This window comes from Eurosta solidaginis, chromosome 5 (assembly GCF_040869045.1).
Source record: "Eurosta solidaginis isolate ZX-2024a chromosome 5, ASM4086904v1, whole genome shotgun sequence".
NCBI classification, from domain to species: domain Eukaryota; kingdom Metazoa; phylum Arthropoda; class Insecta; order Diptera; family Tephritidae; genus Eurosta; species Eurosta solidaginis.
The window spans coordinates 17,498,668-17,521,877 of NC_090323.1; the positions used below are offsets into that span (position 1 = coordinate 17,498,668).

Below are 23,210 nucleotides of genomic sequence, written 5' to 3' on the forward strand. Positions count from 1 at the left end.
CCCTTTTTCTCGTTAATTTTGGATACCACTCAAGATGCCAGCAAGATTGATCAATTGAGCGAAGTTTTCCGGTATGTTAACATCATTTACGGCGGTAAAGGAGAGCCTCTCGATTTGCAGATTAACGAGGTATTCAAAGGGAGAAAAAGGATCTTGATCTCGGGGTCAAGCATATGATGGTGCGGCGGTTATGAGCGATGCCTATACAACAAAGAATCAAAAATATAGTTCCTCACGCGCATTTCGTTCATTGTGCTAATCATAACTTGAACTTCGTCTTGAAAGATGCGGTGTCGTACAATAGAAATTTTGAAGAATTCTTCGAAACTGTTCAATCGGTGTATGAGTTTTTTGATCATAGCATAAGTCGATGGGGACAACTGCAAAGCATTTACGAGAAAGGTGCACCATCTTTAAAAACCTTTAATCCAACTCGCTTTTCTGGGAGGTGCTGTTCTTAAATGCTTGAGCCAGATTATACTGAAAACCAAAAAGTCTAAAGAAATAAACGCCGCGTTGGGAATTGCAAAAAAAAAAACGAAAACTTTAATTTCGTATTCTTTCTCGTTCTTTAAGAAGAAATATTGAGAATCATAAATTTGCCTTCCAAGCATTTGCAGTCGGAAAAACTTGATCTTTTCAATGCGCACGATCTGCTGCAAAATGCATTACGAAACATCCAGAAGTTGGGAAATGAATTTGATTCGCTATTTCGCAATGCTTCAGATATATGCGATTTATGGAAAATAGAAAAAAAGTTTTCCAACAAAAGATCACGCAGGGTCAAGACTCATTTCGATGAAATATGTCAGGATGAAAGATTCAATGATCCAGCATAATATAATGCTTCCGAGTGACTATTTTCTATCCCATGATTGATACTATATCATCCCAACTGGAAAATATGATTCGACGGAATGAAACAAGTTCTAGGTGATTATCAAGTCTTGCAGCCACAGTTCCTAGCAAATGCTTCGATAAAGAGCGTGGAACAAAAAGCTGACGAGTTTTCCAAAAATTTTCTGAGGACGTATCGGCATCATTTTCCTATCAATTACTGTCTGTCAGGTCTACATTTCAGAAAGAACTTGCCCTTATGAAAGATGTGAAAGAGTTGGCACATTTTTTGATTATTCAAAATTCCTCGTTGTCTTCGAGCTACGCAGATGTTTGCACCGCTCTTCTGATGTTTCTTACCATTCCCGTAATCACTGCAAAAGCCGAGCGAACTTTTTCAAAATTGAAATTGATTAAAAACTACCTGCGAAGCACGATGGCACAAGAAAGGCTGAGTAATTTGTCGCTCTTGTACATCGAAAATCAAAGAGCATGCAGAGTGGATTATGATGTGGTGATAGACAAATTTGCTGCTGTGCAATCGAGAAAAAAGCTTTTATAGTTCATCTAAAATGTCGTCCAAAAACTAATGATATTGTAATAAAACTAGTAAGACTGATGTTAAGTTTAAGTGAGATGTTCAAAATTTATTATAGAAAAATTTCTGTATCATATTGCAATGAATAAATATTAATAGGAAAATGCTTGGCGCGATATCCTTCCACCCATATCGAGCTTCTTTTTAAATTTGCGTCGTGCTCCTTTATAGTTTATCCTACAAACAGATGAATTTTCACTGAGAAGCTTTTCATGGCCAAAATACACGGATAAAATTTTGATAAAGGGGCCCCAATTATTGTTCTGCCCCGGGGCCCTGCGACTCACGCTACGGCCCTGCTGGTGGATGTTGGAAACACGGAGGTTCGGGAATCTTTCGCAAATTTTCTACCATCTTTATAGCGAACGAATACAAAGACTGAGGCTGCTTAGTTGTAGACACGGTTATGTGCGTTTAAAATAAAATTATAGTCATAATTTGTACGATTGCAATAGTAAGTGCAGCGTAACCACTACTTATTTACTGCATGCAATGCAACAACGTCAACAATTACAATAACAAGTGTACAACGCCAATAGGTGCACAATGCATGCCAACAACAACAATAACGAACACGTCAACATTTGAACAATACATAGTTGGCACGCTTGATGCTTGGCTTCCGCCACTTTTTGACAGTAGCGTTTTACAAAACACACAAACAAAGATGTTTACACATATTAGTCTTGCCGCCGATTGCAAATTGCTGATAAAGCTATTATATTTACAAGAGTACATAATTTGTATGCAAGTTTATTTAAGTATGTATGTATATAAGTAAGTACATATGTATGTACTGCTGTATTTACCAACAAATATATTAATGCGCATGATAGCAATCGTTGCGACGGCAAATCGGTAGCCAAAGTAACTCATACGCCGCGCGCCAACCAGCCGCGAAGCTGAGTTGAGTTAAGCAAGTAAACAGTTCAGGAAGACGCGCTGCTGTAGCAGTGGGGGGGGGGGGGGGGGGGGGTGCGGCGCGTAGTGTAATGCACTTTTTTGCAAACTGAAAGATGATTGATAATGTTGCAAGCGTAGTATTTGGTAAGGGTTAACAGTTGGTGAGATGATTGCTTTGGCTTTATGGCCTTTGTACATTTTTGTTGTTTGAACATTTTTTTATAACAACAAATACATTCGGCACTTGAAGGTGATAAATATTTATCACTTAACAGCGTAGTTACTAATTGCATTTAATTTCTTTTTATGTTAGCAAATTGTCAATTTAGCCAATGAGGTAATGTTGTGTAGAAAGGTGCTGAGTTTCGTCGACTTACGAAGGTAGTGGTTGCTATCCTGAAGTTTTTGCTAAGCATTTTTTTGTATGTAATATCAATGATGTAATGAAGGCGCCAACTTAGTAGATTTATACTGAAGTCGCAATGTTCTCGGGAGAAGAATTCGGTGTTGCAACCACCAGCGGGCGGCCACCGTGGTGTGATGGTAGCGTGCTCCGCCTACCACACCGTATGCCCTGGCTTCACACCCCGGGCAAATCAACATCAAAAATTTTAGAAATAAGATTTTTTAATTAGAAGAAAATTTTTCTAAGCGGGGTCGCCCCTCGGCACTGTTTGGCAAGCGCTCCGGGTGTATTTATGCCATGAAAAGCTCTCAGTGAAAACTCATTTGCCTTGCAGATGCCGTTCAGAGTCGGCATAAAACATGTAGGTCCCGTCCGGCCAATTTGTAGGGAAAAGCAAGGGAGCACGACGCAAATTGGAAGAGAAGCTCGGCCTTAGATCTCTTCGGAGGTTATCGCGCCTTACATTTATTTTTTTATTTTAACCACCAGCGGGTTAGGGGGCTTGGAATATACCCGCGGTAGGTATGCCTGTAGTAAGAGGCGACTAAAAACCAAATTGATTCAAGGGGTTGTGTAGCGCAACCTTCTCAAGGGGTTACCAGCGCAAAATATAGCTTCTTTAACCCAATTGTGAACCTCACCTATCCGTGGCGAATCCTGTTTCATTAACAGCCGAGGCTCTGGCGACCCCAAGTTCGTCATGAAACTAGTGGGTGGGGAGGGCGGTATGGCCTATAAGGTTTAATGTAGTCATATAAATCGTTCCCGAGATGGTCGGCCTCGTATCTTAATGATGCTTTGTTACCGGAACGTACCGGATCTAGAGCCGGCAAACGACCATCAACACCGATAACACTCTCCAAAGCCTTCGGGGATGTCTTTATCGTTAATACAACAACAACAACAACCTAGGGGACTTCCTAAACTAGTCACTTCATCATCATTAGTTCCCACTTAACCACAAGCCTCAGTCCTTCCTGCTTCGCTGAGGTGCATTGGGGAAAAAAGACAGTTCGTGGAGGTTTTTACCTTCTTCTGTTATCAAATACGGTTATTAAGCATAACATGTCCTAGCCAGCGAGCCTTTGGACTTAACAACTGCGCAAAGCTTATCATTGAACTTATTTCGGCACAATTCAAGCGGGTGTAAAAATTAACTTTACTATCGAGACGAACTATGTTATCTCAGTCGTTCACTTGCATGAACAGAACATAACTTTACGTCCGAGTGATGAGTGGATGAAAAACTTAGGCAGTGGAAATCACGGACTACCATTTAAGGAAATTCGAGCAAAACGCTATTAGAGCAACGTACTTATTGTGGAAAGACTGGGATAATTGTGAGGTCTCAAGGTTCTATGATAATGCTTGAATATGAAAGGAATTCGACTGAGAGTACTTACAGGAGTCTATCGCACGTCACCAATACCATTTGTACAAGCTGTCAGCATAAGGGAAGAGGAGTCGATTCATCACTTTCTTTGCCGATATTCAGGTGTGCTGACGAGACGAATAAGATTTCTGTGTGCAAAGTTTTTCTGCAGTTTAGCCGAAGAAAGGCATGTGTATCTTTCCCCCGACTTAAGTTTATGTGAAGAATAATTAGGCAGTATCTGGTTGGACGCATGTGCCCTCACCCGGCACTCACCGCAGGCATTTACAATGGACATAAATGTTTACCAGTGGTAGTGTGAGAAGCTTCAGTGCACGCCCACTCAATCTAACTTAATCTTACTTTTTACATAATCATTCGATTCATGATTCCGAGTGTATAACTCAGGACAGTTATGACGAGACTCACGTAGAGCGTGAGTTTTATTCCTAGTCGGTGTCCATCGCTAAAGAAATGGTGTTTGTGTAGAATTGTAGGCCATTTTTCCAGTCAGCGAGCACCTCAAGCCAGTCGCAATCACGCCGTTAGATTTCACGTAGCTTTCTGCTAATTTGGCGGTTATTTACGGGATTGAATTGGATAGGATCCGCTACTAGTACCTTCTGGTACGAACCCCACTGTCTTGAGAAATATTACAGGCATGCCTACCGGTATATTCTAAATCCGTTTATTCGTTGGGGGTCCTAATAAGGTACATATATCTTTTCGCCCTTCTCATGCATGACACTGTAGGCAGCGCCACTATTTTCTGAGGCAACGTGGTATTCCATGTTGTAGGAGCTATTTTTCTGAACTCGATGGAACCCTATACTGTCCTCAACGGTGGTATGTGTTGAGAGAGAAATATGCTCCTACTTATTGTCAGGCTATAGCATATACTTATAACTATATACATATATATACTTTATATACTTTATTAAGATGGTGTGATAGCCGAGTGGAATTATTTATCTATTTCGTAAGTACCTTGATGGTAGCAAACTTTCTATACGTTCACTTTTCCCACTGCGACTTGTGCGTATCTTGGCTGCTTTGGCCCGATCGGGTACTTGGAATGCCGACCTCCAGGTGACTGGTATAATCGATTATTTTGTAATCAATTTGGTTTCGTGTTTTACGAAAACCAGACGACCAGGAGCTTGGTGTATATTTTTATGCTAAAAGCTGGTAGTACAAATGACTTGAGTCGAGGTGACGTCGGTCCACCTCGACCAGTTTGAAGAGGTTATAATGTGGTGTCTTCATTTTCGGCCTGTGGGAACAAAGACCACTTTCCAATTAATAAAGGCGTAAATAAATGATATTCTAAAAACCGATCCGTATCAATCGCAGCCAGACACTCGTTCACGGCTGTGCTCGACAGTACTTGCGGCGGAGTGTCTTTCTACCACAAAACCGACAAAAACAACAGATTGCCAATCGGTCTCCTCAATCGATTTTTTTATATCCATTACTGATTTAAGTTCATTGAAAAAAAAAAAAAAATTGTGAGTAAAGCTTATCCATCCATTCTGCCATCCGTCCGCCTAACCGTACCAATTTTCATCCTCATATGTCCTCTTCTACACAGTTTCAGTACCGAATGATGCACTTACCTAAAATTTTAGGGAGTAGACTGTAATATAGCTAACACCACTAAAATCTTTTGAAAAATGGGCGTGGGAACGCCTACTTATTACAAGAGATTTTTATTAGCTTTGGATAGCGATATTTCCAGAATAGTGGCAAATATCTTCATAGGGCAGTAACTAAATTCGGTGCGCATTTTCCCTATTCAAGGAGGAACCGGTCCAGCAAAAACAAAAAAACCAAATTCGGTACATAATCACTCCCACTTTCTATATAAAAATAGGAAATACGTTTTGGTGTCACATTGACTTCTATAATTTTGCAATATTGATATTTTGTTCGTGTGTATGTGGTCGTGTTAATAGGTATCAACAGTTGTGAAATGAAAAAGGTTGAAATTTTTAGCCAATTTCATCATTTAACTGAAACTATGCGAACCAATCTCAAAAACGTTTTCCAAAAATTTCGAAAATTGGAGAAGTTTACATAAAAATTTTGAACATTTTTTTGAATTTACATTTTTGAGTCTGCAGCTTTGTAGCCCAATCAATTCTAGTTTTAAAATTACCAATTATAAGTCCCATATCATCGGCCTAAACACCCGTGCTGTTAGTTCTGCTTACTCCAAACTGGAAAAAGAAGCGGTAAAGATGGGTTTGATGGTGAATGAGGACAAAACGAAGTACCTGCTGTCATTCAGCAAAGAGTCAGCGCATACGCGCCTTGGCAACCACGCTACTGTTGGCAGCCATAATTTCGAAATATTAAAGACTTCGTTTATTTGGGAACCAGCATCAACACTAGCAACAACATCAGCACTGAAATCCAGCGAAGAATCAATCTTGCCAATAAATGCTACTTTGGATTAGGTAGGCAATTGAAAAGTAAAGTCCTCTCTCGGCGAACGAAAATCATACTGTACAAGTCACTTATCGTACCCGTCCTGCTATATGGGGCAGAAGCATGGATCATGACAACAGCAGATGAAGCGGCTTTGGGAGTGTTCGAGAGAAAAGTTCTTCGAAAGATTTATGGACCTCTACGCGTTGGCGATGGCGAGCACCGAAGAAGATTTAATGATGAGCTGTACGAGCTATACGCAAAAATCAACATAGTCCAGCCAATTAAAATGCAGCGGCTGCGCTGGCTAGGCCATGTTATGCGAATGAATGATGATGCTCCGGCCAAGAAAGTGTTTCTATCGGAACCCGCCTATGGAAGCAGAGGTAGAAGGCGGCCCCCACTCCGTTGGAAGGACCAGCTGGAAAACGATTTAAACTCCCTTGGTGTGACCAATTGGCACCGGTTGGCGGAGCGAAGGAGCGACTGGCGCGCCTTGTTGGACGACCATAACCGTTTCGACGGTTAAGCGCCAATTAAGTAAGTAAGTAAGTTATAAGTGTCCCAAAATTCGTATTGATTTTTAAACATTTTTCTACGGAAGGTGTTTTCCATTTTCTCTCATATAAAAAATCACCCTTCGTAAACTAAAACACCCTTTGGAAAAAAAATTTTTTCAAATTATTGCTAATTTTGAGAGACTTATAACATCTGTTTTGTTAAAATAAGATTGATTGATCTACAAAACTGCATACTCGAAAAAATTCTGAAAATTTTTGAAAACGTTTTTGAGGTTGGTTTGTATAGTTACAGTTAGAAAATTCTTGATTTCTTCTTCCTTCAGTTGAGAAAATAAAAAAATAATATAATGAATGAAATCTGTTTAAAATTGCCACAACTATTTTCGTGTTCACAGCTGCACTCACTTCTCTTACATAACATTGTTGTAATCATATAATTACAATTTTGCTGTACACCTTTTATTTAATTTATTTATTTATCTATATTTACTGATACAATAATAATTTATTTCAATTCATTTCACCGCGATTTTTTTGTTTAGCAATTAAACTTTTTTCTTCTTACATTTGCAGGTTCGTTGCGTCCACCTGGTCTAATTGGTGGCTCCAAGCCAAAAGTCGCTACGCCAACCGTTGTCTCAAAGATCGAGCAATACAAGCGAGAGAATCCTACAATATTCGCATGGGAAATACGCGAACGATTAATATCGGAAGGTAGATAAGCTATAGTAATATATTATATATGTACATATGTGATATTTATGTATGTATGTGTTTGTATAAGTGCCAGAAACGTAAACACCAATTAGAATGCAGCGCTGATTAAATTCATATAAGACCGATAGATGGGCATATCGCCTATATAAGGCAGCATACTGATTGCATAACGAAGATCCCATCTATGTATCCGTACTATTGAGTTCAATTCATGCTTCTGGCTTTGTGCTTAACTTCTTCGCTTACTTTCTTGCCTGTTGCTTCCCTTAAGTCATTTGATTTTAATCCGATACTGTTTGTTTGCGCGCTGCTCGCTACTTGATTGATTGCCCATCTGGGTTAATGATGGCTTAAGCCGGTTCGTGGCGTGTCTATATATGAAGAAGCGTTTGAGCGCGGTTGAGGCGGTTTGATATAAAACAGTTTAATAACTCATAAAATGGCTTTAAGAATGCTTTAATTCATTTGATATTGATATAGGTTTGAATGTGTGTATGTATGTGCGCAAACTACTACTGTATATCTCCGAAGACTCAAAGACTTAAAGTAAAGCTTAAGCAAGTGAAGCACTTAAGTAATGTCTTTTTTTCAAACTCTTTGTATTTTTTCCGTAAGTTTTTATTGTGCAATAAGTGGATTGAGCTATGATTCGGCTGCTGTGTAAGACCACAATGGTGGGGTTAAAATGGGGTTACACTGAAATGACAGTCCTTGGTCGGGGAAAAACACGAGTCGTTCCGGTACATAGAACCCACTGCCTTGGGAAGCAGTCCCCTTGTCCCTCACGTCTTAAAAGGCGGACCGCAAATTATCTGGGTGGCCGGCAGGCATCGGTGCAATTTAGAAACGCAACATCAAAACCAAGAAGAATTAAACAAGGGGTGCGCCAGGGTGGTGTCCTATCCCCACTTTTGTTTAACTTCTACATATTAAAGCTACCTTCGCCACCTGAAGGAGTTATTATCGTTTCCTATGGTGATGACTGCACAATAATGGCCACAGGCCCAGGCCCACAGATCGACGACTAAATCATCGGCGACCTTATTTACAACATGGACGTCACAAATGTCGACCATTTTGACCATCCACGTCAATGGCAAAACGCTACCGACTGTCTTACACCTCAAAATCTTGGGTGTGACGTTCGATCAGGATCTACAATTTGGTGAGCATGCAGCCGCAATTGTACCGAAACTCAGGAGCCGCAATAAAATCCTCAAATATCTTGCTGGCAGAACTTGGGAAAGAGATAAAGAAACGTTCATTACCACTTACAAAGCAATTGGTCAGCCGATTGCATGCAACGCGTCCCCGATATGGTTCACGCCTAAAGACTACTCACTGGAAGAAGCTACAGACCTGCCAAAATACTGCCCTCAGAACCATCTACATAATGAGGCGAGAATACTCCCCATCAGGGAGAGAAATGGGATGCTAACCAAACAGTTCCTGTTAAATACCCAGAAACCTGGGCATCCCAACAGACATCTGATCGATGAGTCAAAACCGCCCAGTGGCTTAAGGAGTAATATCCGTAAGCATTATAAGGAAATACGGCACCGGAGAACACAGCCGTATGAAGCCAAAAAACACAAGCAGGTCCTCAGTGAAGTTCACAAACAGGCGTCGGACCTCTATGTCGGGAATTACCCGGTGAATCCTGTACTCAAAGAACAATACCCGAAACTTGCAGAAGAGGAACGCACACTTCTAAGGGAAACGCGAGTCACTCTACCTCAACTTCAATCTGGATACTGTAACAGGTTAAACTCTTACCTATCCAGAATCAACCCCGACATACAAAATGTATGCCATGCTTGCAATGTGTCCCCACATGACACCAACCATATCTTCAATTGTAATGTGGAACCAACGACTCTAACACCCCTCTCATTATGGTCCACCCCTGTTGAAACAGCAAGTTTCCTTGGACTCCCGTTAGAGGATATTGATGGCAGTTTGTAATCGGTCACACCTATTGGATGGGGCGAAGCACTGCTATAACAACAACGACAACATCCACAATGGTGCAGCCCTGAGTAGCCTTGGTGCAAAATACGGCACTCAACCGGTGCTGATTACTTTGCCGTACAAGTTTTGAGATAGTTAGGGGCTTGTCAGATTCACCAAACCACAGATGAATAGCTCATAATTGGCCTGGCCATAGCGGTGTCAATCCATAAATTCGTTCTAGGAGACAGACCCCACGTAAGAATAAACACTTTTCTGCAAACTAAGTTAATGCTTTTGAAATTTATTATTCGCCATGCAACTTCCGTAGTAGTTTGCTATTCAGGATTAACCATAGATATTCGACTTATTTTGTTCACATTCAGACCCTTTTGTTTTCGAAGCCTTAATCGCCACTTTTCAAGGTTGGACCCTCTTGACTGCTACAGTTCTACGTTGATAATTTGAGATTATAAATGCCAATAGAAGGAGGAATTTCGTGTTAAATTGGGAATTGCATTGTCCGAGATTTTAATATTGGTCGTGTTTGAGCCGAGGAACCAGATTGTGGTAGGCTTGCTCTAGCGCATCTCAGTATTTCCGATACCAAGTTCAACAAGACATAATCGCGTGGCATAGAGATTGGAGATATATCTACAATAAATGCGCTATCCACTAGCTAAGGATGCTAAAGAGCTGAATGCACCATAGTTCTGCCTGCCACGGCAGCCGGTTCTAAGTAACGGAACGATTCGGAACTTTTTTTTCTCGACCAAGGACTGCCATTTCAGTGTAACCCCATTTAATTTGTTGCGTCCCTCCCACAAATTGTCATCGTCGGAGTAACTCCTTGCAGCTGTACCACTCCATACCCTCCTGCTTCGGCAAGGCATTGAACCTAAACCTGGCTCCAGGCTGTGGTTCTGCTGCATATGTCGAAAAAGGATTTACCTCAGGGCATACTACTGCCAGTGTGTCAGTGTAAAATATGGTTACACCGCTTGGGTTGCTCTGAGTTAGAACCCAACGTTCGTCGCCCCGAAATTTCTTTCTACAAGACATAGTTAATAAAGATCTAAGCGAATTAAGCATTCTTTATAAGCAAACATAGGCTCCCATAACAAAATATTTCCTTAAACTTAAACCTTATAAGCTCTTTTCATATTCTTCTTTCAGCTGTTTGCACCAATACCACGGCTCCATCTGTGTCTTCCATTAATCGTATATTGCGTAATCGCGCCGCCGAACGTGTGGCCAGTGAATTCGCTCGCACCGCTGCCTACAGCCTTTATCCACCACATCCATATGGCGGTTTTACGTGGCATCCCTCTGCTGCCGCAGCTGCGCCGAGTGCAGCACATTTTTGGCCACCACATGCAGCAGGTCCAACGCTTACGACATTACCACCATCAAGCGGGGTTAGTGGTGGCGTCGGAAGTGGCTGCGGAGTTGGTGGTGGTAGCGCCACATCAGGCGGTGTAATTTCGATAAACAATCGTGCATTATCGCCCGGTTCGGGTAGTCATGATACACTTGAATCACCCGATGATAGTCGGCATGTAGATTCAGATTATTTGGATGATGATGATGAGCCGAAATTTCGCCGAAATCGTACCACATTCAGCCCTGAGCAGTTGGAGGAGTTGGAAAAAGAGTTCGATAAGAGTCATTATCCATGCGTGAGCACTAGGGAACGCTTGTCAAGTCGAACGTCGTTGAGTGAGGCGCGAGTACAAGTAAGTAGAGATGGTTTTTGTCTAGAGTTTTTCGATATTTTTATGTATGTAATGTAAGAAGGTGGCATTAATCAATGTCCTTAATATTATGGTTATACTTATCCTTTTTCTTATCCTTATATTTATCTTTATCTTTATCCTTATCCTCATCCTTATACTTATTCTTATTCTTATACTTATCCTTATTCATATATTCATCCTGTTCCTCATCTTTTTCCGTATCCCTGGCCATCTCCTTATCCTTGTTCATTCCATCAACCGTACCAACTGCAGCCGAATTTTTCCTCATTCTCATTTGGCTTCGATATATTTAACAGTTATTAAATTTTTATTTGCTCCAATCATTTAAAGCACAATTTTTTGGTTCTTTTATCCGCTGCTCTCGCATTTATAGTCGCGTTTATTTTTAAACTAACCACATCATCCTTTCCGCATTGATCAATTCAGGTTTGGTTTTCCAACAGAAGAGCGAAGTGGCGCCGTCATCAGCGTATGAATCTACTGAAGCAACGCTGCAGCCCCTCCGGCCCTCAACACATTCCGCATTCACAGCCGTCACCCGAAAGCAATCACAACAACAACAACAACTCCAATCACAGCCACAGTCATGTGCCACCAACAGCGATAGGCGTGGCCCCTTCACCGACTTCCAGTTGTCACAGCAACAGCAATGCCTCTACATGCGGAGTAGCAGACCAAACGTCTCATCATCATCAATACACATTTGGCGCTCAGGCATCGGGAACGACAGCAAATACGCAAGGCAAAGACTTGGAGCTGCGTCCGCTCGGGCACCATTTGACATCACATCATCACACTGCTACGCTTCACCCGCATCTCACATCCAACAGTACTGCTGCGACAATGCTGTTGAATCATTACAATCAACAACAACAGCAGCAGCAGCAACAACAACATCACCACCAACAGCACCTGGCAGCGAAAGCACACTATGCGGCGAGCGCCGCTCATACAGCAGCAGAGATGAGCACAGAAACAGCGAGAGCGCACCCACAGCACTTGGCAGCGACGCTGGCAGCAACGCTGGCCACATCGCAACAACAACAACAGCAACTCAGCGCATCCCCCACAGCATCAGCGCCATTATCAATGGGCGGTGAGCATAGCGCTTTTCGTTCTTTAGTTAGTTCACCATCAGCGGCGGCATTCGCGCATTTGGTGCGTCAATATGCTGTGGCCGCAACACTTTCAGCCAACGCGGCCAACATTGGTGGAGGTGGTGCAACAGACGAGCTTAAACAACAGCAACAACTAGTGACAGTTAATGATTCATCGGAGGATTCAGAGGAGGAGATCAATGTAAATGATGATTCAGACGATGAAGTAGAAGTAGTAAGGCGACCAACGCGCAATAACACAATTGATCTAAATAATGGTATGAGCTCCGCTAACATCACGAACAACAACAATGCTAATACAAATGCTACCAACAACAATCAAGGCTGTGAAATGCCGTCGTCATCAACGCTAAGCGCCAAAGCGCCACTACAACTTACCAAGCATGACCGTTGATAGCGTCTCGGCTGTTGCGCTGGCGGTGCGCTTATGAGCGTGCGGCATAATGAAATCGCGTGAAGCAGGGCGTTAAGCGCACGTATTGCATTTCACATAAATTTGACAAACCTGACTTGGAGGCGCGCATATGATTGACGTTAATCAGGTAACGGAATGCCGTGCGGAATGCGCGGCAGCAGTATGTGAACGTATTGTCGCACCGCTTTGAAACAACTTGCCGCTTGATTCATGCGCGCTGGCCGTTAAATTATGAAAGAAATCGGAAACTTGGCGGACACAAAGATTTGTATATTTTACACTTTACGCTAAGCTTCGAAACGAAAAAATTTTAATATTAAATAAATAACATGTTTGCATTCAAATGTGCTGGTTCGCTTTGCATAATTACAACAAAAATAATATTAAACCAAAGTATTTAACAGAAGGTACAACAGCGCCATAGAGCGCGAGCGTGCTAGATATTTCATAGTAACTAAAACGTTTTAGCTAACGCTAGTTGTTGTTTATTGTGGAAACTTATGTACATATGTGTATCGTATATAAATAATTGAAAAAAAAAAAAAAAAAAATGAGATGGGGTGGTGAAGACAAAAAAGAAAAATAAATAAATTTTATTGAAAAAAATAAAATTAAATAAAGAAAAAAGAGTAATCTGGAATAAGAAAAAAAAATTCAATTAAAATAAAATAAAGTTTAATAAAAAAAAAAATAAATAAAATGAAATAAAATAAAATAGTATTAATTAAAATAAGATAAAATAGCAAAATAAAATAAATTTAATAAGATAAAATAAAATTGAGTAAAAGAAAAATAAAATAAAATAGAATATAAGAAAAATAAAACAAAAAAATAAATAAATGAAAATAAAATAAAACGAGCAATAAAAAATATAATGTGTTTCGATGTGTGTCGATGTAAAACAATCAACTCTAAATTAAAAAAAAAAAATGAATAAGCAACAAAAAATTGAAATAAAATTAAAAGAAGGGGCTTGAGGTATTAAAAATTCTAAAATTAAAAAAAAAACATAAAAAAAGATTTTAATAATAAATAAAATTACATAAAATAAGATTAACAAAAATATCTCAAGAAAACAAAAGAAGAAAAAGTAATCTGGAATAAGAAAAAAATTCAATTAAAATAAAATAAAGCTTAATAAAATAAAAAAAAAAAAAATGAAATAAAATAAAATAAATTAAGTTAAATTAAAATAAAATAAAACAAAATAAAATAAAATAGTATTAATTAAAATAAGATAAAATAGCAAAATAAAATAAAGAAAAATTAAATAAAGAAAAAAAATAAAATAAAATAAAATAAAATAAATTTAATAAGATAAAATAAAATTGAGTAAAAGAAAAATAAAATAAAATAGAATATACGAAAAATAAAAAAAAAAATAAATAAATGAAAATAAAATAAAACGAGCAATAAAAAATATAATGTTTTAAAATACAAATACAAGCCGTAGTAGGATGATATTTCACTCTGCAGTCGATGTAAAACAATCAACTCTAAATTAAAAAAAAATGAATAAGCAACTAAAAATTGAAATAAAATTAAAAGAAGGGACTTGAGTTATTAAAAATTCTAAAATTAAAAAAAAAACATAAAAAAAGATTTTAATAATAAATAAAATTACATAAAATAAGCTTAACAAAAATATCTCAACAAAACAAAAGAAAAAATAAAACTAATAAAGGTAATGAAATAAATCTAACAAAATTAAAAAAAAATCTAAACTTCAACAGAATACAAATAATAATTTTAAATAATATTATGTTTTGTTTTAAACAATTTAATTAAATGTAAAAAAATTGCGAAAAGTAGATATAAAACATTTAAGAGAGTTAAAGGGAAACAAAGTGTATTACAAAATAATACAAAATCAAATAATAAGGCCAAGAAAATAAAGTAGACCAAATAAAAATTGTAAAGTAAAAAAAATAAAACAAAAATTATAAAAAAAAGTGGCATAATCATAGAAAGGAAAATAAGCTTTAATAAAAGACTTTAAATAACACAAAGTTATAATAAAAAATGAAATAAAATATGAAATAGCATAAAAATATATATAGTTATAAGAAAAAACTGCACTTAAGAAAAATAATATAAACCTAAAAAATTAAAAAAATAGGGGAAAATAAACTAAAAAATAAAAAAAACAACCAATTAACACCAAACAAATCTATTTGAATTTACGTAAAATAAAATGAAATACACATTAAAAGAAAATAAAAATATATGTAAAATTTTTATAAACTAAATGAATTGAAGAAAAAACTAAAAAAAAACAAGCACAAAGAAAAAAACGAAAAAATGCATATAATAGTAAAATAAAATTTAGTTACATAAATTATGACAAAATCAAAGAAAAACTGGCAAAGTAAATAAAAACACTTTCCTCTACATAAAAATAAAAATAACCAAAATAACTTAATAATAATGCATAAAATCTTTTCTTACATTCTTGTCAGCCACAGTTCCACACTAATGCCCACACTCATATAAAAATGATGACGATGTATAATTATTGGTAAATTACATTTTCTATAGCATTTTGGATTTCAATGTTTTGTTTTACCCGCTACTGTTTATGTATTGGGGTGTGCCATTTCTGGGCGACATTTATACTCTCAGCTCCTAAGAATATTTGGCTTTATGTTGCCTTTATATAAAATCATTTTTTTTACCAAAATATTGTTTCATTGAAAAAAAACGCTCTCAAAAGATATATGCAATCAAAAAAAAATAAAAATTCTCCCAAATATGGCACAGCCTAATACTCATATTAGGTCACAAATTCTAAGCTTGAATGTATAAAAATATAATAACAATATAAAAAAAATTAATTAGAATAAATAGAACGCTAAAATATTCAAATATTTATAAATGTAGGCGTATAATAAACTCATTTGCAATAAAATCTTACTTTTTAAAATAATTTCTTGTTATATATGGTATATAATTGTATTGCACTGTAAATTAATTGCAATTGCGCATTTGATAATAAATCATAGTTACTAAATAAAGCTATTTATATATTTACTAAATAAGTATCGAAAAAGTATTGCAATTATAGTTTTATTCTCATTCGATTGAAATATACTTACTTAAATTTATAAGTAGAAATAGATTACAAACAGCCCTCAAATGGCTTATTTAATGTGTTATAAAAGAGAAATGTGAAATAAATATATATTTACCAATATGGAAATTAATATAAAAATAATAAAAATTTCATTAAAAACGAGTTGGAATCAACTTGACTGCTCATCTGCTTCGCCTATGCCCAAGTCACAGCGACTGAGAGATCACATTAGATCGCAGCTGTAACTTCGAAGAAGTCACTGTGCCTGACTGGCTATGATAGCATCTGTAGTTCGTTATCACTCTTACATATAATCGCTGCCATACCTCTCATCACAGAAACAATTAGTTGCAAAAATAAAAGGCTGTACCTGTGATTTGAGCTGCGACAAAGTAGCAGTGGATATCACATTTCCTCCTCACTGCATTATCTACTGCTATTGCATCAAAAATCACGGATTTTGACGAGTCAGATTGTCGCTGTTAGCTTTTCTTTCTTTGACACGACTTTTCATTGAGTCAGTGATTGCGATTATTGGTACACGTTATTGTGATTTGCAGTTTGAAACATATTAGATTTTTAACTTCTGTCACTGCTCAGTTAGAGTCAAGATTAAAAATCGCTTCGGGTGAAAGTCACAGTCACAAATTGTTCCCATAAAAAGGAAAAACTTGGGCGAACCCAAAAATTTGTCTACATTAGCGCTACTAGCTTTAGAAGACGACAACTGCATGCAAAGATGGAGCGGTAAAAGGTAAGGTTGGAAGAAGATATTTTATTTCATCGGTAAGTGAAGCTCACAAGAAGGATAATATAAGCGACCAGCTGTTGCATGCCCGGCTCTTAGCTGTATCGCTATGTAGCAGGCGAAGCGTATGGTTTTTAACTTTTCCAATTCCCAATAATAGGTGTTTACAGTTTTTTTGCGATATCGTTCCTTGCAATTTCAGATCCTACATACAATTCTAAAAGATCCCTTGAAGGATATCTTTAGTTGATTTCGAGCTCGCAGTATATTGAAGGATGAAATCGTTCGATGAACTGTCAAATTAACTCCCGGTTACCGTTAACCGGACATTGAGAAAACCTGCCCTTAAACTATTTAATCGCTCTTCCTGAAATTTTGCTTTCATATATAGGCTTAGGGACCAAAGGCAGGAGATATGGAATAACCTGTAACATAGGAAGCCCAAAAATGTGCTTTGTACCAAAGTCGCGCCTACAAAAGGAAGTTTTTTAGGCTGGAAATAGTAGGGAAGAATAATTATTACGTGCTTTCATATTTTGAGACAGTTTCGAGACCAATTTAAAGACCCAAGTGGTTAGCTTCATTTTATTTTTCATAGCTGCGCAGACTTTAAAGTAACTCATGAGATAAGGGAGTTTTTAAGCATTTATTGTACATAGAATTCAAATCTGCTAGGCACGATATCTTGAAAAAAAAAAAATGCTGTGTTCCAATGGCCTAATAGCCGTCATATTACCTATCCGAATTCGACAATAATGATTTAAATTTTGGTATTAAATGTAAACCGATGTTGTGTAAGCTCTTTGGTCAGCTTGATCGATATAGATGGAGCTCCCATTAAGATTTTCTAACACAATTGCTTTTTAAACAAGGTTTGACCACTAGGAATTAAATGGGAGTTGGTGCATAATGAAAGGAGACTTCCTCCGTATTCTACTTCTTTCGTGCCTTTTCTATTCTCCGTGCGGGAGTTGCTAAATTAATTTACCGAACTTTATGAATCATGTGCCGCCGGTACAGCTCCAAATCAAACAGTCGCGTTATGTATTGCCGAATATCATCGTAATGCAAATTTTTTAACTAAGTGCCTTGTTGCTACCAGAGAGGCAAGTTTAGGTTTTATAGACCTTGTTACCATGGAAAATATATCCAGAGATATTTCTGAGCTATGAAAAAAATGCTTTTGCAAAGGTTTTGATAGTTAACATTGCAGAACCTAGTCTGAAAATTTTCATTCCGCTTTTTTATAACTCATTATACGCAATGTGCCAGCTTTATAGTCGTCCAGAAAAACTGTTGAATTGGATGTAAGCACGATTGCCAATTTTGTGAAATTTGGTAGTGACATAGATTATATGACGATAACTGTTTTCTGTGAAAATGGGCGAAATCGGTTGAAGCCACGCCCAGTTTTTATACACAGTCGACCGTCTGTCCTTCCGCTCGGCCGTTAACACGATAACTTGCGCAAAAAACGATATATCTTAACGAAACTTAGTTCACGTACTTATCTGAAGTCACTTTATCTTGGTATAAAATATGGCCGAAATCTGACTATGACCACGCCCACTTTTCCGATATCGAAAATTAGGAAAATTGAAAAAAATGCCATAATTCTGTACAAATATGAAAAAAGGGATGAAACATGGTAATTGGATTAGTTTTTTGACGCAAAATATAACTTTAGAAAAAAACTTTGTAAAATGGGTGTAACACCTACCATATTAAGTAGAAGAAAATGAAAAAGTTCTGCAGGGCGAAATCAAAAGCCCTTGGAATCTTGGCAGGAATACTGTTCGTGGTATGACATATATAAATAAATTAGCGGTACCCGACAGAAGATGTTCTGGGTCACCCTGGTCCACATTTTGGTCGATATCTCGAAAACGCCTTCACATATACAACTAAGGGCTACTCCCTTTTAAAACCCTCATTAATGCTTTTAATTTGATACCCGTATCGTACAAACATATTCTAGAGTCACCCCTGGTCCACCCTTATTGCGATATCTCGAAAAGGCGTCCACCTATAGAACTAAGGCCCACTACGTTTTAAATAATCATTAACACCTTCCATTTGATACACATGTCATACAAACACATTCCAGGGTTACCCTAGGTTCATATTGCTAAATGGTGATTTTCCCTTATTTTGTCTCCAAAGCTCTCAGCTGAGTATGTAATGTTCGGTTACACCCGAACTTAGCTTTTCTTTACTTGTTTTCTTCTGCAATACTTTCCAATTCAATTCTGGTAACCGGGTATACCCAGCTCAGTAATTCTTATCAAAGTTCGGATTCATGTCTGAAAAACTTGGATTAATGTCTGTTACAGTATTATAGTTCAGCAGTATTCCCAAACATTTGGCTTTACAGTAGCAACTACAACAACAACAACACACCCAGCTGTAAGCCCTATAACTTTTTACCCGCATATGCAAGAATTTTGTCCCCCTCTCTTAATACATAAAAAAATAACTCATTTCGAATTTAACAACCTAAAATATTCAATGGCAATAAACTTTAGCCAAGTTGTAAGTAATTGGCAAAAACATTTCGCAAATCGCAAATGAAATTGATATTTTGTTCAAAGCGACAAGATCACAGATTGCCGAGCCTTAAACTTAATTCAAGTTAAACAAAGTTTCATACGGCTTCCTTTTCCATGTTTTCGGTTGTTTAGAATACGTACATATTTTACCGTTTCTTTTTGTTTTTGGTGGTATGCATGTTAATTTAGTTCGTCAATTCGACGTTTACCATTCACCCTCTCTCATCCACCAACTCAACCATAGTCTTCGACTCTTACAGTTTTATTCCAATCAATCAAAGAACGCATAAAAAACGTGAAACGACCATTGCTGCTAATCGTCGCTGCCTCCTACCTCAACACACCAAGTCACACATTCGCACACACAAACATATTCTCTGAAATTGAAAGAAAAAGATTTTAATTTGCATTTTCAGGCGAGATGCGATCATTAAAATGATTTTTACTAACCATTATATACGAGAGTGGCGAATGAGTGGAACCGCCTCTTCCTCAGTGTCCAAATAAAACAAACAAACAAACCAACGAACGAGCCAACGAACATGAAATATACAAAATTCGAGAGTTGTGAATTAGTACAAGTATGTAGATGGGCATGGGCGTATACAAGTGGGAGCAAGTGGGGGACGATGTTCACGATGCGCCTTCATAGCCAAGCTAGTTGCGCTGATGAGTACAGAATAGAGCGGCGTCGTATGGATGGGGAGTTAAGAGCGGCACAATTTAGGGTGAGGTCGGTGCTCATCTGTTGTTAATAGCGGTCTACTCTTGGACAAAGCAGCATTTCTGATAAATTTGTTTACTTTCTGGTAATGCAATACGTCTGCGCCTGGAGACCTATATCACCTCCTGTTTGCATTTACTGACCTTACCGGTAGAAGTTTTTATTTGCCTGAAGCGATTTGCTCGCACCTCAATTTAGAGTATACCCTGATGGTGGCAGAAGTCTGTTAGCTCATCCTGGTATAAGTCTTCGCCCTGTCATACATTTTTTAGGTGAGTTAAAATAGCAGCGAAGTCTAGATTTAGTTAGCTGTCTTTCTTTATCTCAGGGGTTAGGTTTGAGTTTGCCGATTCTATATTAATTTCAAAGTATTTACTCAACCATATCCCTGTAGATAATTTTTGTGCGAATATAAGAGTTATTTATATTTTTGTAGGTTCGGAATTTGGTGCTCTTCCCAAATAGAGTTGGGTTCAGCAAGGTGGCACCACAACTGACTTGGGCAAGAGAGCAGGTTCTCACCTACATTATTCCCTTTACGATGTTTTAGGATTTTTTTAGGATAAATTATGTATATTGGAACGATTTTCCGTCATTCCTTGTCAAATTTGGTTTCGAGGCAAATCGGTTTCGGCGCTGTTCCATCATCAGTGTCTCGAAATGAAAATCAGCACTGATGATGGCACAACGCCGAAACCGGTTTTTCTCGAAACCAAATTTGACAAGGGCTGACGGAAAATCGTTCGAATATATGTACATTATTTATCCACCCTGTCGGAAAATCAACAAAACAAAATAAGTTTTTTAGGATACAAATTAGCGACGCGGAGGGCCTCATTAACATTCCTGATAATTGTCCGATGATTGTCCGATCGATTTCAATTCTTCCTTTTTGTTTATCCAACAGTGACCTTACATCCTCTTTAAAGGTTCATATCAACTTGCCACTTCCCCAGGAATTACACAGCTCTTGCTTGAGCTGATTGCGCACCTCCAATGTCTTCAACGCTCCGATGCATGTATATCTAATCTAACCTACACCCCTGTTCATGCGAATGTTGATGCGTTTTGCAACATTGTTGTCACATTAACCAAAGAGTTGTGTTGGCTGTCTGTTCGTTCATTGTCCGTTGTATTTAAGGCGATTTTTCGCATTTATGGTCTATTTAATCTTCTAAATGGAAAATGCGCGTCTACACTTGACTTTGGCTCGCGCGACAACGAGATGCAGTGACGGGGACGTTGCAACGGTGATGCAGCAGCAGAAGCAGCGCAACTATGCAAGCGATGCTCGTGTGATGTGGAATATTTGGTGGAGTGTGGCAAAGGGATGGTTACATGGAGTGGAATCCAGTAGAGTTGCAGATGAATTGGAATTGCAGTATATGTATGTTATGAGGGTTTTTTTGGTGTTGTTTGCACGCTCCTTTGGCCAAAAGATCATTGATTTTGTGTGGATGCGTACACAATAAACTCACATATTTTTTCGCTGATGGATACTAAATCAACAATGTTGCGAATTTTATGCACACCGATGGCTATTGAAAACCGCATCGCCAATCTGGACATGCATCAAATTTTTGTTGTTGTTATTCATTTACACATAGTATGGAGCCATATACAACAAATATGCGATAAAATTATACAGGGTGTGACAGAAAGTGAATGGATTTGACGTCACCTAAAATGAACTAAAGCTAAGGATAGAGTTTTTGCCTCACACCGTCTCCGAATAATAATGGTAGTAAATGCCTGCCTATTGCGCTTAGTGGTAAAATAAAAACATTTTGTGGTGGATTGCGGCCTAGGTCATGGTTGTACTCAATCAATCCATAATCGAGTAGAGATTTCGCTTAATAGGAAATACAGGTAAAATACTCAAAAACAACCACCAAAAAGAATGAAGTAAATGTCGGATAGGGAGAAATGGAAATTACGGGTGGTTGTTTCCTTTTTCGGAATGTCTGACATCCTACTGTGAAAAGGTAAACTGATTTCATTCAAACCTAAGACGCCTGCGATGCTGGATGACTTTGTTCCTACGCAACTTCAAAGCTCACTCTTGCCTCTAGTTGAACACTACATACTCATACTGCCTTATACATCTCGGAGTCTTGGAAAGACGAAAGATAGCTTCTGATGGATTTGGAAGCAAGTGATTACCCAAATGGCGTACGCATATAACCCTTGAACCTGAAAACCTCAGCCTGCAGAGTTAACTGGATATGCTGTATGCTTTTACTGAAAGAGGAAAGCTCCGAACATTGCAATTGTGTGGAGCAGCCAGGCAAGCTTGTGGCGCCAAATGGACACTTCCTAAGTTAGCTGGTTCAATATTCCGGAATGCCTCAGCGTGGTTTTTTCTCAAATATGAGCGGCCGTTTAAGTATAATCAGGCGCAGCTACTCCGCTTAACGGACTGGACCCGCTGCGCTAGACAGAAAACTATTTTTTTTTAAATCATGCCAAATGGCGCATTCCGGGATCTTTAAAACGTTTGTGGATCTTTGCTATTCACATTCAATGAAATATGCGGTCCGCGTTGCAGCGCATCTTCGCCTCTTACCTTTCCTGGTACAATTTCAATCTTACTGACTTGTTAAAAACCCAACACTGCATATATAGAATGTTCGAATATTAGGACGACCTATCAGCGGAAACTGCAGAGCGAAGCACCCTACGATTCGACGCTTAATTCAGGATAAAGGAGACAAAACATTCGAGAACTGAGGATACTTCAAAGAGAAAAGCTGACACATCATTCCCAAAGAGGGCTTAACATAGGTGTAACCAAGAGGTGGTCGTAATGTCACACCCTATATATAAAGGCATACAAACTTACGCTAACATGCTAGCAAATGTATTACAAAGCTGCAATCTGAGGAAGATGAGATGGGATGAGTTAAGATGAGTTGTCGTACGGATTTGTTGTAGTAAAGGTAAGCTATGATACGTTGTTTTTAATGTGATTTACTGCTGTTTTTGTTATTGTTGCTACATTCGCACTCATAAAGCGTTCAAAGCGTTCAAAACGGCACAAAATTCTTAACTCATAAAAATGTTTTCAGTTATATGGCGCTTGTCAGCGCCAT

General features: G+C 38.2%; 1 protein-coding gene across 2 annotated transcripts in view; it reads left to right on the top strand.

Moving 5' to 3' along the window:
• The window catches only part of LOC137233907 (paired box protein Pax-6-like), a 38,254-nt gene extending 22,108 nt beyond the window's left edge, over positions 1-16,146 (top strand). For both annotated transcript variants that reach the window (XM_067757446.1, XM_067757448.1), the window contains exons 3-5: positions 7,641-7,781; positions 10,911-11,470; positions 11,918-16,146. In XM_067757446.1, coding sequence (XP_067613547.1) covers positions 7,641-7,781; positions 10,911-11,470; positions 11,918-13,003 — 1,787 coding nt within the window. In that variant the 3' untranslated portion in view covers positions 13,004-16,146. The remainder of the gene's footprint in view (positions 1-7,640; positions 7,782-10,910; positions 11,471-11,917) is intronic.
• Positions 16,147-23,210: the final 7,064 nt, after the last annotated feature.